This window comes from Lithobates pipiens, unplaced genomic scaffold, assembly GCF_037356315.1.
Source record: "Lithobates pipiens isolate NorthernLeopardFrog02 unplaced genomic scaffold, aLitPip1_a1.2 Scaffold_19, whole genome shotgun sequence".
Taxonomy (NCBI): Eukaryota; Metazoa; Chordata; class Amphibia; order Anura; family Ranidae; genus Lithobates; species Lithobates pipiens.
In genome coordinates, this window is record NW_027507764.1 from 357,948,628 (window position 1) to 357,965,105 (window position 16,478).

General features: G+C 42.0%; 1 protein-coding gene across 1 annotated transcript; it reads left to right on the forward strand.

The window, feature by feature from the left end:
* The first annotated feature begins 1,152 nt into the window (after positions 1 to 1,152).
* On the forward strand, positions 1,153 to 15,615 carry LOC143996912 (uncharacterized). Its single transcript, XM_077492223.1, has 5 exons — positions 1,153 to 1,329; positions 1,413 to 1,561; positions 2,958 to 3,105; positions 8,823 to 8,920; positions 14,728 to 15,615. Exons 1-5 carry the CDS (start codon positions 1,287 to 1,289, stop codon positions 14,824 to 14,826), a joined length of 537 nt encoding a protein of 178 aa, XP_077348349.1. The 5' UTR covers positions 1,153 to 1,286; the 3' UTR covers positions 14,827 to 15,615.
* Positions 15,616 to 16,478: the final 863 nt, after the last annotated feature.

The window sequence follows — 16,478 nt, forward strand, 5'->3', positions numbered from 1 at the left end:
CCACTTTAATGTGAACTTGTTTTATTGGGTGTAGGTTGAAAGGCTGCATTCCATTTAGGCTGAATTCCCGAGAATCCAAGTTGCCTTCCAGCTTAAAAAAAAAAAAAAAGGCCACATGTTCAAATAGTAGGAGGTAGACTCAAAATGTTATCAAGAATTTGTGTAGACCGACAATATTTACATGCGGGGCACCGGATGCATGGATTCCACAGTTTTTTTTGTTTTTTTTAAGCACATGATTAAAGCCTGAGTTAGCTTGCACACCAGTACCAGCCGCCACTGTACACATGTATTATCTATTATAACAATAATGGAAATATGGAAAAAAAACAAGTTAAAATATGAAATTCACATCAAAAAGTTAAACAAAATATGCGATCACTGAAAATACTATAATTTCCTGTTGACCAAACTACTGATTTAAGTAGTAGAGACCGATGTAACAAATTTATTGTAACATTACATTACCATCACTATTACATATCTGATAAGTGACACAATTGTTTAATGCATTCATATGTGCTATATGTTTCAAATTTTTATCTACTATAAAGTTAAAAAGTAGAATGTGCTAAAAATGCTATGAATTTCAAAACACCTATATTAGAGGTGCCTAGTGTCTATATGTACACTTTAAATTAAAGAGTACTTTCTCTTTTCAGCCTACCCCTGTCCCCACTGAACTAATCTAGCCCCCTCTAAATACATTTGCACTTTGTAATCGTACCCATAGCCTCTGCTGTATGTTTACATCCTGTGCTGACAAGCGAGTTGAAACTCACACAGGAGCTGTGTATGTGGATGCACACAGCTCATCTCAGGTCCCAGCTGGTGGGGGGCGCACGTACATGGGTCACTCCTTAGTATTTAGCTAGCTAAATGAGATATCTGCAAAGAGAGAAATGGGGGGAACTGTCCAGGGACCAGCAAGAACACATGGAAAGGAAGAGTGTTTTTGAAAAGGAGCATTTATTTTAGGTTACTATGGACTCCTTTTTTTTTTAAAAAGAGCAAGAATTAAAAAAAAATACTTTAAGGCATAATATGTTACGTAAAAAATCCTCTAATTTACAAGTACCAAGGAATAAAACTAAAGCAAAAATTCCCTAAAATACTGGGAGAGTGTGTAGGCAAGTGTGAACTTCTCTATTTCTTAGTCTTATGAATAGTAAAGGGTTTTTCCCCTCCCACTCACATATTACGACATAGGAAATCCCAGCTTCAGCGTGTCATACATATACACAGACACAAATGCCATTTCTCAAACACATGCTTCGGCAGACAAGATGATCTTACACTGGCATCTTCCATGCTTCATTTTTGGAAATGGTAGGTCCTTGTCCGTTCCTATTCTATAGTGTGAAAGGCTTTCTGTTCACTGCCTGGTAGATAACTGTTGCTCTCTTTTCTAGTGTGGTGCCTTCTCTATGCCACAGACATCCAAGTGAACCGGGCAAACTTTAAATTAGTGTGCTCTGATAATACACTACTACTGTGTTCCTCTAAAGAAGATCGAACCTGTGTAGACGCATCACTCTGCATGCTTGGCCCTGAGAAACAGGTAAATTATTTTATTTGCATCTAACATAGTCAGCCTTACTATGTATAAAAGTGCCTTTTAAATAGGCCTAGAACTTTGTGCCTATCAGTAGTGTACAACTTAGTCTACAACTTAGTGCTTATAATGCCACGTACACACGATCAGACTATCCGGCGGACTAAGTCTGGCGGCCAAACCGCCGGAAAGTCCGCCGGACTTTCCGAGCGAGCAGACCTGCCCACACACAACCGGACTTTTCCGGCGGACTAGGTCCACCGGACTTTTGGCGGGAGTCCACCGTACTTTTGAAATGAACAGACTTGCCCACACATGGAGGAAAGTCCGTTAATTTTGAATGCGGCTCCAGGTAGCCGGGACTAGCAAAGGAAGTCAATGTCGCCTCCTTCGACGGCGAGATTGACACGTCACCGGCCCCGTCACCTGGTATGGACTTAAAGGGGAAGCCCTACGATGAAAAAATGGCTTGGGGATCCCCCCCAAGGTCCATATAAGACCCTTATCCGAGCACGCAACCCGGCCGGTCAGGAAAGGGGGTGGGGACGAACCAGCGCCCCCCCTCCTGAGCTGTACCAGGCCGCGTGCCCTGAACATGGGGGGTGCTTTGGGGAAGGGGGGGCCCTGCAGCCCCCACCTCAAAGCACATTGTCCCCATGTTGATGAGGACAAGGGCCTCTTCCCGACAACCCTGGCCGTTGGTTTTCGGGGTCCGCAGACCTTTCCTGACTGGCCGGGTTGTGTGCTCGGATAAGGGTCTTATATGGACCTTGGGGGGGGAACCCCACTCAGTTTTTTCGGCGTAGGGCTTCCCCTTTAAGTCCATACCAGGTGAAGGGGCCGGCGACGTGGAAGGCAGCGATATTGACCTCCTGCGCTAGTCCCGTGTACCTGGAGCTGCGTTCAAAATGAACAGACTTTTCTCCGTGTGCGGGAAAGTCCGTTCATTTCAAAAGTCCGGCGGACTAGCACACAGACAGCCGGATTGTCCGCCGGACTCGCACATACAGTACATATAAACACATAAACATGCGGGAATGTGTGTTTGAGCTTAGGGGTTTACCCCTAATGCAATAGGCTGCACACACCTATGGGCAAGCGGAGCTGCTGTTTTGTTGTTAGGCAAATCTAGTTGTGCTCACTGTAATCAGTGTAGCTGTGTTGATTATTCTGGCCTGTTTAGTGTTTCAACTGTTGCAGGTTTAATTGCTCTTGCTGCTTTGTGGAGGACTGTAGATCTCTCTGGAACATAGGTGTGGAGCAAGAATTTGGCTGAATTCTAAAGAAAAATGGCAGTAAGACATTGCACAAATTTTGCTTTGATTTGCCCAGAATTTATTTAGCTAATTTAAAATGACAGTTGTTTTGTTTTAATTGAAAAAAATATATTTTTCCTTTTTAGATAAACAAAAGCAGAGAAGACCATTTAAAATGGTTGAGGCATGTCTTATGTAATGAGCCTGCCAGTAATTGTTTATTCACAGAGAATGGAGACTACAAATGCAACCTTGGGGAACATCAAAACAACACAGCCATTTTGAAAGTTACAGGTATGGCATTTATAAAATAAATATGCTACATCCAAGAAAAACACAGTGTTTTAAACAAAGAACACATTTTTACTGATTATTGCAATGTTTATTCAAAAGTGACGGTTGAATATAGTAATTCATTTATTTCCTAGAATTTCCCTCTAGAAGCTGTCTATGTATCAGACAGTGTTTTTGGCACAACAGAACAATTAACGGAATAACAAGATAAGCCAAACACGGTGTTTAGTGCCAAAGCTGCTTTTTCATTTGAATGCATTGTGTCCTTATCTGTGATTGTTTGAATACAATATGAATTAAAATGCAGCATATGTTACACTAAGCCAAACACTTCTCAGGACCTGCTGCTTCTAAAAAAAAAGGCCAGACAAATTAAACGCAGCCTTAGGTCGGCCATACACAGTTGGAATCTTGGCCGGTTCATGCTAAACTGGCTGAGAGTCCAACTGTTAATGTGCAGGCTGAATGGATCAAGTTGATCAATCGATCAACTTAGGTAGAAGCAGCCTGGTGGATTCTCTTGCGGTTATCGATAGCGGCTATAGCAGTAATCGCTGTCTTCTCCTGTTGAGGACGGCTTCCCCCGCTGGGAGCAGACAATAGGGATTATCTATGTTGATGGGGTAATTGTGATGTAGTTGCAGGCGCAATCCTGATGTGCTCGTGTCACCCGGACACGGCACATCTCAGATCGGCAGGAGGGCTCTGTGATTGGCCCTCCTGATCACATGACGGCCGTGTCCAATCACGGCCGTCATGTGATGTAAACAAACAGCCGGTTGCTAGGCAATCGGCTCTCCTCTCCTCACACGGAAGTCACCGCTGAGGAGAAGAGAGCAGAACGCTGCAGCCGGCTGATGATCAGTGAGTATGGGCTGCTTTTTACAGCTTTTTACTCACTGATCATCACATATGTCCCCAAAACACACATGTCCCCAAAACATACATGTCCCCAAATAATAAAAACACATGTCCCTAATAATAAAAACATGTCCCCCACATATGTCCCACTAAAATCACATGTCCCAATGATTATCTGCACACATATGTACGTGATCACCTGCACACATACAGTGGTGTGAAAAAGTGTTTGCCCCCTTCCTCATTTCCTGTTCCTTTGCATGTTTGTCACACTTAAGTGTTTCGGAACATCAAACCAATTTAAACAATAGTCAAGGACAACACAAGTAAACACAAAATGCAATTTGTAAATGAAGGTGTTTATTATTAAAGGTGAAAAAAAATCCAAACCATCATGGCCCTGTGTGAAAAAGTGATTGCCCCCCTTGTTAAAACATACTATAACTGTGGTTGTCCACACCTGAGTTCAATTTCTCTAGCCACACCCAGGCCTGATTATTGCCACACCTGTTCACAATCAAGGCATCACTTAAATAGGAGCTGCTTGACACAGTAAGGCCCACCAGAAGATCCTTAAAAGCTACACATCATGCTGAGACCCAAAGAAATTCAGGAACAATTGAGAAAGAAAGTAATTGAGATCTATCAGTCTAGAAAGGGTTATAAAGCCATTTCCAAAGCTTTGGGAATCCAGCGAACCACAGTGAGAGCCATTATCCACAAATGGCGAAGACATGGAACAGTGGTGAACCTTCCCAGGAGTGGCCGGCCGCCCAAAATTACCCCAAGAGTGCAGCGACGACTCATCCAAGAGGTCACAAAAGACCCCACAACAACGTCCAAGGAACTGCAGGCCTCACTTGCCTCAGTTAAGGTCAGCGTTCATGCCTCCACCATCAGGAAAAGACTGGGCAAAAATGGCCTGCATGGCAGAGTTCCAAGGAGAAAACCACTGCTGAGCAAAAAGAACATCAAAGCTCGTCTAAATTTCTCCACAACACATCTTGATGATCCCCAAGACTTTTGGGACAACATTCTGTGGACCGATGAGACAAAAGTGGAACTCTTTGGAAGGTGTGTGTCCAAGTATATCTGGCGTAGAAGGAACACTGCATTTCATAAAAAGAACATTATACCAACAGTAAAATATGGTGGTGGTAGTGTGATGGTCTGGGGCTGTTTTGCTGCTTCAGGACCTGGAAGACTTGCCGTGATAAAAGGAACTATGAATTCTGCTGTCTACCAAGAGATCCTGAAGGAGAATGTCCGACCATCTGTTCGTGTACTCAAGCTGAAACGAACTTGGGTTCTGCAGCAGGACAATGATCCTAAACACACCAGCAAGTCCACCACCGAATTGCTGAAGAAAAACAAAATGAAGACTTTGGAGTGGCCTAGCCAAAGTCCTGACCTGAATCCTATTGAGATGTTGTGGTATGACCTTAAAAAGGCCGTTCATGCTCGAAAACCCTCTAATGTAACTGAATTAGGACAATTCTGCAAAGATGAGTGGGCCAAAATTCCTCCAGGACGCTGTAAAAGCCTCATTGCACGTTATCGCAAATGCTTGGTTGCAGTTGTTGCTGCTAAGGGTGGCCCAACCAGTTATTAGGTTTAGGGGGCAATCACTTTTTCACACAGGGCCATGATGGTTTGGATTTTTTTCACCTTTAATAATAAACACCTTCATTTACAAATTGCATTTTGTGTTTACTTGTGTTGTCCTTGACTATTGTTTAAATTGGTTTGATGTTCCGAAACACTTAAGTGTGACAAACATGCAAAGGAACAGGAAATGAGGAAGGTGGCAAACACTTTTTCACACCACTGTATGTACATGATCATTTGCGTACATATGTCCGTGATCACACAAACCAATTATTATACACTTAACGGAATTTTTTTTACCAAAAACATGTAGCAGAATACATTTTGGCTTAAATTTATGACAAAATTTGATTTTATTGGATTTCTTTTCAAATAGAAAAAAGAAAATATTGTTTTTTTTCCAAATTTCCGCTATTTTTGCGCTTATATCGCAAAAAAAAAAAAAACGGAGTCGTTAATAAATAACACCAAAATAAAGCTCTATTTGTGCGAACAAAATGATAACAATTTCATTTGGGTACAGTGTAGCATGACCGCGCAATTGTCACTGAAAGCGCTAGAGCGCTGAAAGCTGAAAATTGGGCTGGGAAGGAAGGGGGTGAAAGTGCCCTGTATTGTAGTGGTTAAGATGCTTGTCTGTACTACACCATTAAGGTAAATCTATTGACCTTCATTTTATGTGCAATTTATACTGATAACACACACAGGAAAATAATGCCCTTCTAAACAAGCCATTGCTCACACTGGTGCAACTTGTCATGTGATTTTACAGGTCCAAATAGCATGACCAGTTGAACCCTATTGTTAACAGTGGAACTGTTCAGTGCGACGCCAACTTTGCGGTGCCGCACCAATTTGAAAAAGAAGTTCCTGCATGATTTTTTACTTGCATAGACATCTGTGCATGAAGTCACACACATGTCAGCCAAGTTACACCTGAAGTCGCACTGACATGTGGCATCTGATTCGGTGTGAACGGGGTCCAAAGGCCAGTCATTGTGTGCTGCTGCACTAGTAAGCTGGAAGTACCATGTATGCATATTTTGTTTTATATTATTATTGTCATGTGCACCTATATTATTATTATACAAGGTTTATATAGCGCCAACAGTTTGAATAGCGCTTTACAACATGGAGGTAAACAGTACAGATACAATTCAATACAGGAGGGATGAGAGGGCCCTGCTCGTTAGAGCTTATAGTCTATACATTTACAAACTATACAGAAAAACTGTTTTGTGTGATATACATCAGCATCCACACGTCTGTGTCTATGCAGCTGCTGACATCAGTAGGGCCACCTACATGTGGATATGCTAAGCGCCTGTGTATAATTCCCAACTGTCCTAGATTTTGAGGGACTGTCCCAGATTTGGAATAAAATCCCTCTTTCCCTCTTCATATGTCCCTCATTTTGGTCTGATCTATAGAGTTGTATGTAAAATGCACTTTTTAGCCTTGAAAAAAGTGTTCCCAAGTGCTAAAAGCTCTAAATTGCAGCATTTATAAATTACAAAAGCCAGCGTAAAGGAATAGTAGTGGTAAATAAAGCACTTGTGGGTTTAACTAATCATTTTTTTTGTAGAATTCTCATTTAACCTTCCTAGCGGTAATCCCGAGTCTGGCTCGGGTTGGGATTTTAATTACAGGAGCGGTAACCCCGAGCCAGACTCGGGATCGCATCGCTCGATGCAGGGGAGGACACAGGGAGAGTTACTCACCTTGTCCCCTGGATCCAGCGATGTCCGCCGCGCTGTGTGATCGAGCTGTCCTCCGCTCGATTCACAGTGCCGAATGCCGCCGAGCTCCGTTCCCTGCGACGTTACGACGCACAGGAGCGGAGAACGGTGGCAAATTCAAAAAAGTAAAAACACACAAAACACACACAGCACTGTAATCTTACAGATTACAGTGCTGTATTAAAAAATACACACCCCCTTTGTCCCTAGTGGTCTGTGCAGTGCCCTGCATGCACTTTTATATTATAAATACTGTTTTTTCTGCCTGGAATTTGGAGATTGTCCATAGCAACCAAAACATGTCACTTTTTCAGTTTTTTTTGGATTTGATTACATTATTGAATAATTTTTATTATTCTTTATTATATTATAAACTTTATCATACCAGGGATGTCTGCTAGACTCTGGTTTGAAGAGATTTCAGAGCGTTATTCCTAAGAATTACAGGACTACAAAATAAAAGCCAGATTTCCATGCAAAATAATTGTACCGCTTTCAGCACCTTATTCCAGACTGAATCATACCGCCAGGGAGGTTAAGGGGGTGTGACAGGGTGTGTGTCCTATGTCTACATACTTTTGATAATAGGTGTCCCTCATTCCCATCTCATAAAGTTGGGAGGTATGCCTGTGCATCCTTGTGTAAACATGGACTCGCACAGGGGTGCACAATGATACGCCCCCATGTGAACAAGGCACAAAGTATGTTTCAAAATTTTTAAATACTACAAATTTAATTTATTTTTTAATAGCCTATAGTACTTTTGCAAACTACTGTAAGAAAAAAAATAAAAATAAAGGAAGGGACCATGCAGAAATCTAGAACGTTTGTATGATTTTAAGTTCCTTTTTCATTTTCGATAGTTGGGGAGGGTTAGGTCAATTTCCCTTCACTTTCTGTCCTGTAGACCTGAAAGAAAATTATAAGTAAATCTTTCCAATGTGAGGGAAATCCCCTCTTAGTTGTCATGAAAACATGTGTCCCCATTGGAAGACTTCCCTCTTTTACTATTCTGGTGGCAAATTCATTTTTTTTTTACCCTCACTTTCATTCCAGGTAACTTTGGTCTTTGTGACCAACAGAAATTATACAGAGTGACTCCCCCTAAAGCTGACCAGGAGGCAGCGGTTAAGGTTGATGGGGTAACCCATCTGCTGTGTGATAGTATTTTGAAAGCGGAAGACTTTCCCACCATCAGAATACAAAGGTTAGCACTGCAGGCTGTAGCCTGTAGGGCTGATGGAGAGGAAATGTGCCTGTAGGGCGATTGTATTGAAGTCGATCAGTATATCAACTTCTGTACAACTACAATGGCCATACATGGATTAAAATTCATCCAGTCCCTGCTGATCCGGCCAAACTTCAATCCACCTATGGGCAATTTAACAGTAAAACAAACAGTAATAAAAACCTGACATGGATTATAACTCCTCACCACTCTATTCAAATCTTACAAAGAAAGTTTTGCTTTTTGTTATAATTTAACTTTATTATAATTATTTTTTTTAGATTGCTGGAAGCACAACATGAAAACATCAACTCTTATTTTAGAAGTCATGTGTAGTTTTATACTTTTCCTATCCATCATGGCCTTGTTTCTGAGTTATGTAAGTATGTCTGCATAGGACATTTAATGTTTATATACAGTACTTCTGTCACATTTTCACATCAATGTCTAGTATCAAGATTGTATTTTTCACGATGGCACATGTGCATAATAAACTTTTTTCCTTTATTTTTGCTTGGCTATCCAGCCAGTGTGCAGCCCCTTTCAACCCCTTCAACCTGTACCCACAGGTTAGCTGTACTTTCCCATTGACTTCTATTATGTCCCACGGTTTTGGTGCGCTTTCTGAAAGTGCACCATAACCACAGGACATAATTGAAGCAAATGGGAAAGTGCAGCTAACCTGCACCAAACCCATGGGTACACTGCACTGCTTACTGTGAAAGGGGCCTAAGTCTGTTCCTTTTCAACTTACTTTAACAGACTAAGCTGTCCAGACAAAGTAGCACTTAAAGGGTTGAGAGAAACCATTTACAGTAACACTGACAGGGGTGCTTACAATGATTAGCCTTTATTCATTTATTTGAAGCCTTAAGCCCTATACACACAATCGGAAATCCCGCCAGCAAAAGTCTGATGAGAGCTTTTGGTCATCTATTGCGACCTTGTGTATGCTCCAGACTGTTGCTGGTGGAATCAGAGCTTTTTCCGACCAAAATTCCGATTGTGTGTGCAGGGCAAAACATTACCCTCTTTCCAGACTGACAATGCTGCTGTCCAAAAGTGTCTGCTTTACTATTTCATCCAGAATGCAGATACCCTAAGACAGGAAGTGTGTTATTGGCAGGATCACCCTGTGAAAATAAAGGGAAAAAAGCCTAAAAAAATAAATAAAATGAATGTAGCCACCACATCTAAGGATTGGTAAGCTGCAATATATTACATTTTTGTTTTTGGGTTTAAAAACACTTTACGCTCTATTTGACAGCTAATATTTAGTTTCAAGTTACTTTAATAAAAATGTATATTTATTTGTAGTGTACTATAACACTCTAAGCCCTTGTACACAATGTCGGAGAATCCGTCGGAATGTGTCCTATCGGACCGTGTTGTCAGATAATCCGACTGTGTGTGGTATGCATTGGACTGATTCCGTCTGAATATCCGTCGGACCAAATTTTCCAACTTGCTGGAAATATTTCCCGACCAACTGGTTCGATCGGACATACTCCGATCATGTGTAGAGAATTTTGATTGGATCAAGTGCCACGCATGCTCAGATCAAATTCCTACATCAAAGCTATTGGCTACTAGCCTGAATGTAGTCCCATCGTAACAAAATTACGTCATCACGTTCTGAATGATCGGATTTTTCGACAACTTAGTCCGACCGTGTGTATGCAACAGTTTCGGACAAGATCCGGCGGACAAAATCTGACGGACAAAATCCGACGGATTTGGTTGTCGAAATCTCCGACCGTGTGTACAGGGGCTTAGGCTACTTTCACACTGGGGCGTTGTGTGCGTTGGCGGTAAAGCAGTGCTATATTTAGCCGCGCTTTACCGTCATTTTAGTGGCGTTATGCAGCCACTAGCGGGGCAGTTTTAACCCCTGCTAGCTGGCAAAAAAGGGTTAAAACCGCTATAGTGGCGCTTTGCAGGCGGGTTTGCAGCGCTGCCCCATTGTTTTTAATGGGAAGGGGCGCTTTAGGAGCGGTAAATACACCGCTCCTACAGCGCTCCAAAGATGCGGCTTGCATTACTTTTTTGACCGCCCTGCAAGCGCAGTACTCCAGTGTGAAAGCCCTCGGGGCTTTCATACTGGAGACACAGCAGCAGCTGTTTCAGGGCGCTTTGCAGGCGCTATTTTTAGTACTTTAGCGCCTGCAAAGCACCTCAGTGTGAAAGCAGTCTTACTGAAAGTATAATTTGCTTAGTCACCTAGAAGTTTTATATACTGGATTGTGTTCACAGAAAACATCCACTATTGTACGCATTTTTAAGCAGAAGTACACATTTGGCATTTTAGAATTCAGAAAAAAAGACATTGGGGGTTATTTACGAAAGGCAAATCCATTTTGCACTGAAAGTGCACTTGGAAGTGCAGTCTAAGGGGTAGATCTAAAATAATGGGAAGCTCTGCTGATTTTATCATCCAATGATGTGCAACTAAAATGCTGTTTTTTATTTTCCTTGCATATCCCCCTCGGATCTACAGCGACTTTAATTCCAAATGCACTTTCAGTGCAAAGTGGATTTTCCTTTAATAAATAACCCCCATTGTCTATTATGTGGTCAAAAAATCCTTGTTTAATGGCACTGGAAAGCACTTAAGATAACCAAAAATATTACATTGCACAAAAAACAAACACTCTCCAGAAAGATGTACTTCCCCTTAGACATATTTCCCTTTTAATCACTTTGTCTAAGAAACATGCCAGTGACATGTTCTGCTTTGTTTTTTTTAGTAACATAGTCCTGAAAGTTGATCTTCCATCAGTAGCACATCACAGTGTGGCAGACACTTTTAGGTAGAAAAAAATAAAACATGGTCATGCCAAGTGTTCTTTCGATACTGGAGGCAAAAAGGTGTAGCGAGGCAAACACCACCTGCACATATCATCTTTAACCGCTTGCAGACCACATCACTTAGATGTGCAGAACAGCTCTTCTGTGCCAGATCACATACCTAGTACGTGACCTAGCACTTCCGAGTAGGGAGCATGTGAGAATGCCATCCACGAACCCGGCTGTGCTGTAATTAGATACAGCCAATGGATGTCCTCCACCACCTGCTGATAAGCGAGGAGAGAGACAGGACAGAGCTCTACCTATGTAAACAAGGCAGACCTTTGTCCTGTCAGTGGAGAAGTGATGGATTTTGATTCCCTGAAAAGCAGGGAATCAAAGAGTTCTCTGCTCTCTGCTCACGGAGCTCTCTGCTCACGGAGCTGTGAGAACTGGGCAATCGGCGGCGTATGATTGCTCCGTTCTCAGTGTTAGAGGTGCCAGGGGACATCCACCTAGGTAAGTATGATTCTAAAAAAAAAAAAAAAAAAAACATACTCTTCTTTTAAACTTTGCATGTCAGAATGGCCTAGGATTCGACTGTGACAGCACGGTTTGGGAGTCTGCTGCAGGAATTTTAAGCATTTTTTTTGTGTCTGTACTTTATACCTAATATTTATATCACAGATTTTGTTTACTTTATTCATTTCTACATGCTATGTCACCCATTGTCATGTAGTGTCAATTATGATTCAGTGGAACCCTATAGTTCCTTGAGAGCCACCAGCAGCATGACACCAATGTATTTTGTTCATGGTCTGTAAGTAGGGACAGGCATTCTTTCCTCTGACCCATGAATTAATTTTAACTGGGGTTCCCAGAAACCTAAAAAAATCATTTTAGGAGTTACTTGAGGTAAAACGACTTAGAAAGGCTGAAAGGCATAATACCACAAACATTCCCTATGAAACAAAGGCATCCTTGTTAGAAAGTGCAAGCCAACTGACTCCCAACTGAAATCCAGCAGATATTTGTCTGAAGTTATGTTGATACTGGATGTTGCTTTACATTTAATGCCGCGTACACACGACTGGACTTTCCAGCAGACTAGGTCTGATGGGATCAGTCCCTCGGACAATCCGATTGTGTGTGGGCTAATCGAACCGTTTTTCGTTATAAAAATCAGACAGACCTAGAAATAGAACATGTTTCAAATCTGTCCGACGGACTCAATTCCTATCGGGAAAACCGTTTGTCTGTATGCTGGTCCGACAGACCAAATACGACGCAAGGGAAGCTTTTGGCTACTGGCTATTGAACTTCCTTTTTTAATCACATCTTAGCAGGATGTTCGTGTGTGTCCAAGTCCGTTCATTCGGATTCCGTCAGAACTCCGCTGAAAAGTCAGTCGGGAAGACCGTCGGACCTAGTCTGATAGAAAGTCTGGTTGTGTGTACGCGGCATATGCGAGTAACTGGGTAATTTTTTGCTTTGGCAGTTTTTTTCGTTTTTTTTCCTGCTTTATGAGCTTTGCTAGGAAAACACAACAGCGCAGCTTGCTATGCAGTTTGTAAGTGGGGTGCAGCGGGGTGTGTCGGCAACAACTCACACAGTCCAAGAACGATAAAAGACCTTGTATTGAAATAATGCAAAGAAAGATCACAATAAACCAAGAGGGAACACAACCCAACTGGGAATACTCACAAGTCCAATAGTGTATAGAGAGCAGGTTTCAGATAAACTGACAGCACATGTTAGGAGAGGCAGAATGTTGCCTGGCCGTCTCGTGCCCAAGCGAGGAGATGTCGAGAGAAGTCGTGAACTATACTCTTTCCCTCCTCATCAGGAACCTTTCCCTGCCACTAGTTCTGTCCCCACTGGGGATGTACCTGTCCCTACTCTACCAACTGACAAAATATACGCCAAGCCTGGGAGCCAGGGCCTTAAATAGGCTCTACCTGACCAAAGATGTTGCTAAAGTCACATGGGGCAGCAGCATCCAATTGGATAGCTTCCCCAGGAAACCAAATGTTCTTCTTGACTTCCTCTCGAACTACAGAGGAGCTGCAGAAAAGTGCCTCCTGCAGTGGCGAAAGTAGTCTGCACCTGCATACAAACTTTGTGCAAGGTCTGCTCTTTTGTGTGCCCCTCCACCCCCTCCTCTTTCTAAAATTCTCTATTAAAAAAAAATCTGTAGGGGACAAAACTTAAATAATATATTCCAGATTCCACGGTGCAGAATTTTGCCAGAAGGATGACACCACCCTCACCTAGGTGCCACAAATGGAAGCTGGGTTAAAGAGGAAGTAAACCCTGATGAGTTTACTTCCTCTTTCATTCCCTGCAAAGGCAAAGCATAATGGACTACTATGCATCACATAGTAGTCCATTATGTGTCACTTACCTGACACAGGAGCCAGCGAAGTCGCCGCTGTCCCCTGTAGTCCGCCGCATCCATCTTCTTGGTGGGGTCTCGCAGCTCCGCCGATGATGTCACTCCCGCGCATGCGCACGGGAGCCGACACACGCGGCAGCACCGTCGTTGAGAATGCCGCGCTCAGTGCGCCTGCGCGCCGCTGTCTACGGCGCATGCGCCAAAGACAGCGGTGCCTGTTTTTGGGCAAATATCTCCTAAACCATATAGGTTTAGGAGATATTTCTTGGACCTACAGGTAAGCCTTAATCTAGGCTTACCTGTAGGTAAAAGTGGTTTGTAAGGGTTTACAACCACTTTAAGAGTTAAATTTATCATCTAACTTAACTAAAACTACAATTTGTCTCGCTGCTCTTGGTTAGCATTGCCTTGCTGTTTGACAAAATTTATAAATGTCCCTAACTACTTCCTCAGCAGGATTTGCTTCTGCATGTAGGGCAAAGATGCCTAAAATGATACTACACTATATATTTTTTTAGCTGCACTGATCTGACTTCCTGTTAGAGGGTGGCTACTTTCATTGTCCGTGGTCCCACTGTAAATAGAAACAAAGCCACGCTCTCTTGCTTGCTCCCGAAATGAACGAGGGACTATGGACTTTGGGATTTGTAGTGTTCATAAAGCACTGCACATGACCGCAATTAACCTGCACTGCTTGTCCTAGAAAAACACAGTAAAAATAATTTCATGCAAGATAGTTTACAGGGCCTTTAAGTATTGGATGTGTATGGAGTATTTTTGGAGAATAAGGAACTTGTTTAGTGTTATTTTAATTCCCATGCTATTGGTCCTTTTCAGCAGTCAGGGCTTGTTCTTTCATTTCATTATGAGCCAGGGGATAATAAAATATCTAATTCTAGGTGTGGCGTTACAAATACAAAGTTACATTTTCAACATGTTACAGCAAGTTGGTGGTACTTTACTTTTTTCTCTGTACTATGTTAATGCTATTTTTTTTTTTCTAGCTCTGTCTAAAGAAAGCAGTTCATAAGACGTTCACAGACACACAGAAGTCATCATTGCATATTAGGTGTAACCTGACTGATGAAGCGGAACCTGTCTGAAATGGATGGAATTATAGACAACCTTTGAAGAATAGTCGCATATAAAAAGAGAATTGATTAAGCACCATTTTAACTGTTGGAAAGAGCCCTGACAAGCTGTTGTGTGGGCTATGCTTTTAATTGACTGGCTAAACAGACCACAATTTATAATTGCAGAACAGAAGCATTGTTTGGGAGAACATATTTAGTAATGAAAGTGGAGATTTAGCTTATAGCCTTGTTTTTCTAGTTCAGGCCAACAAAAGAAATGAAATGCCTGATTGGTTGTCAATACTACTAGTTTATTATTCAATGTTTTTTTTTTATCATATATAGGAATTCTTTTAGTTATAGTACAATGCCACAATACTGTACATAAGCTATTTGTGTGAGTTTTTGGATATCCTGAATGGATTTTTGGATATCCTGAATATATTTATTGAATATAATTGTCACTGTGTGACTTTAAATACATGGTACATATCTGTACATAACAAATGGACAAAATAAATGCCAGACTTGTCTTGTTCATTATATGATCTCTGAATATACTTGATTATCAAGAGTACAAAATACCTTGTAATTGCATATACAGTATATCTCAATAAATGTAAAGTATTCTGTAATTGGATGAGGTGTCCCTGCCTCTCCACTTTGTCGAATTAGAGAACACTTTGCCTTAATTGAGAAAATGCAAAGTGTTCTCTGAATGGTCCTTTTTTACCACTAATGCCTTGTACACACGGTCGGACATTCCGAAACCACAAATTCGTCTGATTTTTTCCGACGGATTTTGTCCAAAACTTGTGTTGCATACACACGGTCGGACAAAGTTAACGGAAAATCCGATCGTTCGGAGCGTGATGACGTTCGTTGATTACGACGGAACTACGTTGAGGCTAGTAGCCAATAGCTTTGGTCTCGTAATTTGATCTGAGCATGCGTGGCACTTGGTCCGTTCAGAATTCTGTACAAACGATCGTAAAAAGTCTGATCGTATTTTTTTGTTGGAAAATTTGAGATCCTGCTCTCAAATTTTTTTGCGTTGGAATTATCGATGGAAAAAGTCAGATGACGGCCACAGCGTGGACCTGAATTCCCGGGAGGCCGTCATATGACGTCCTCCCCTGTACACACCCCCTGCGTGCACCCTACAGGGCGCACTGAGTGCGCTGTGATCACCGAGTCAATGAGACTCGGGTGATCACTGTGTCAGCCAATGACAGCTGATCACATGATTAAAACAAAAGCTCGGTGATCGTTTTTTTTTTCTCCACACGCTGACAGCTGGTTACCAGCTCATCTTAAAGGGACATTGGTGCCGAAAAGGTAGAGGCAATTATGCCTCATTTATGCCATCTATCAATTCCCACAAGTGCCATCTATCAATGCCCACAAGTGCCACCTATCAATGCCCACCAGTGGTGCCAATCAGTGCCACCCAAAAGGGCTGCCTATCAGTGTAACTGATCAGTGCCCATCACTGCCATCTATCAGTGCCCATCAGTGCCGCCTCATCAGCGTACATCAATGACGGACAAAAATTCTGTCTTTTTATATTTTTTTAAATAAAAATAAAAATCACACCAAAAGAAAGCTCTATGTGGGGGGAAAAAATGATACAAATTTTATTTGGGTACAGTGTTGTAGAACCACGCAATTGTCATTCAAAA

Excerpts from the sequence above, each read along its gene's own strand:
- LOC143996912 (XM_077492223.1), top strand. The coding sequence starts at position 1,287 with ATGATCTTACACTGGCATCTTCCATGCTTCATTTTTGGAAATG. Across the intron at positions 1,330-1,412 it reads ATGCTTCATTTTTGGAAATG|TGTGGTGCCTTCTCTATGCC; the intron begins GTAGGTCCTTGT and ends TCTCTTTTCTAG. Across the intron at positions 8,921-14,727 it reads TGGCCTTGTTTCTGAGTTAT|CTCTGTCTAAAGAAAGCAGT; the intron begins GTAAGTATGTCT and ends TTTTTTTTCTAG.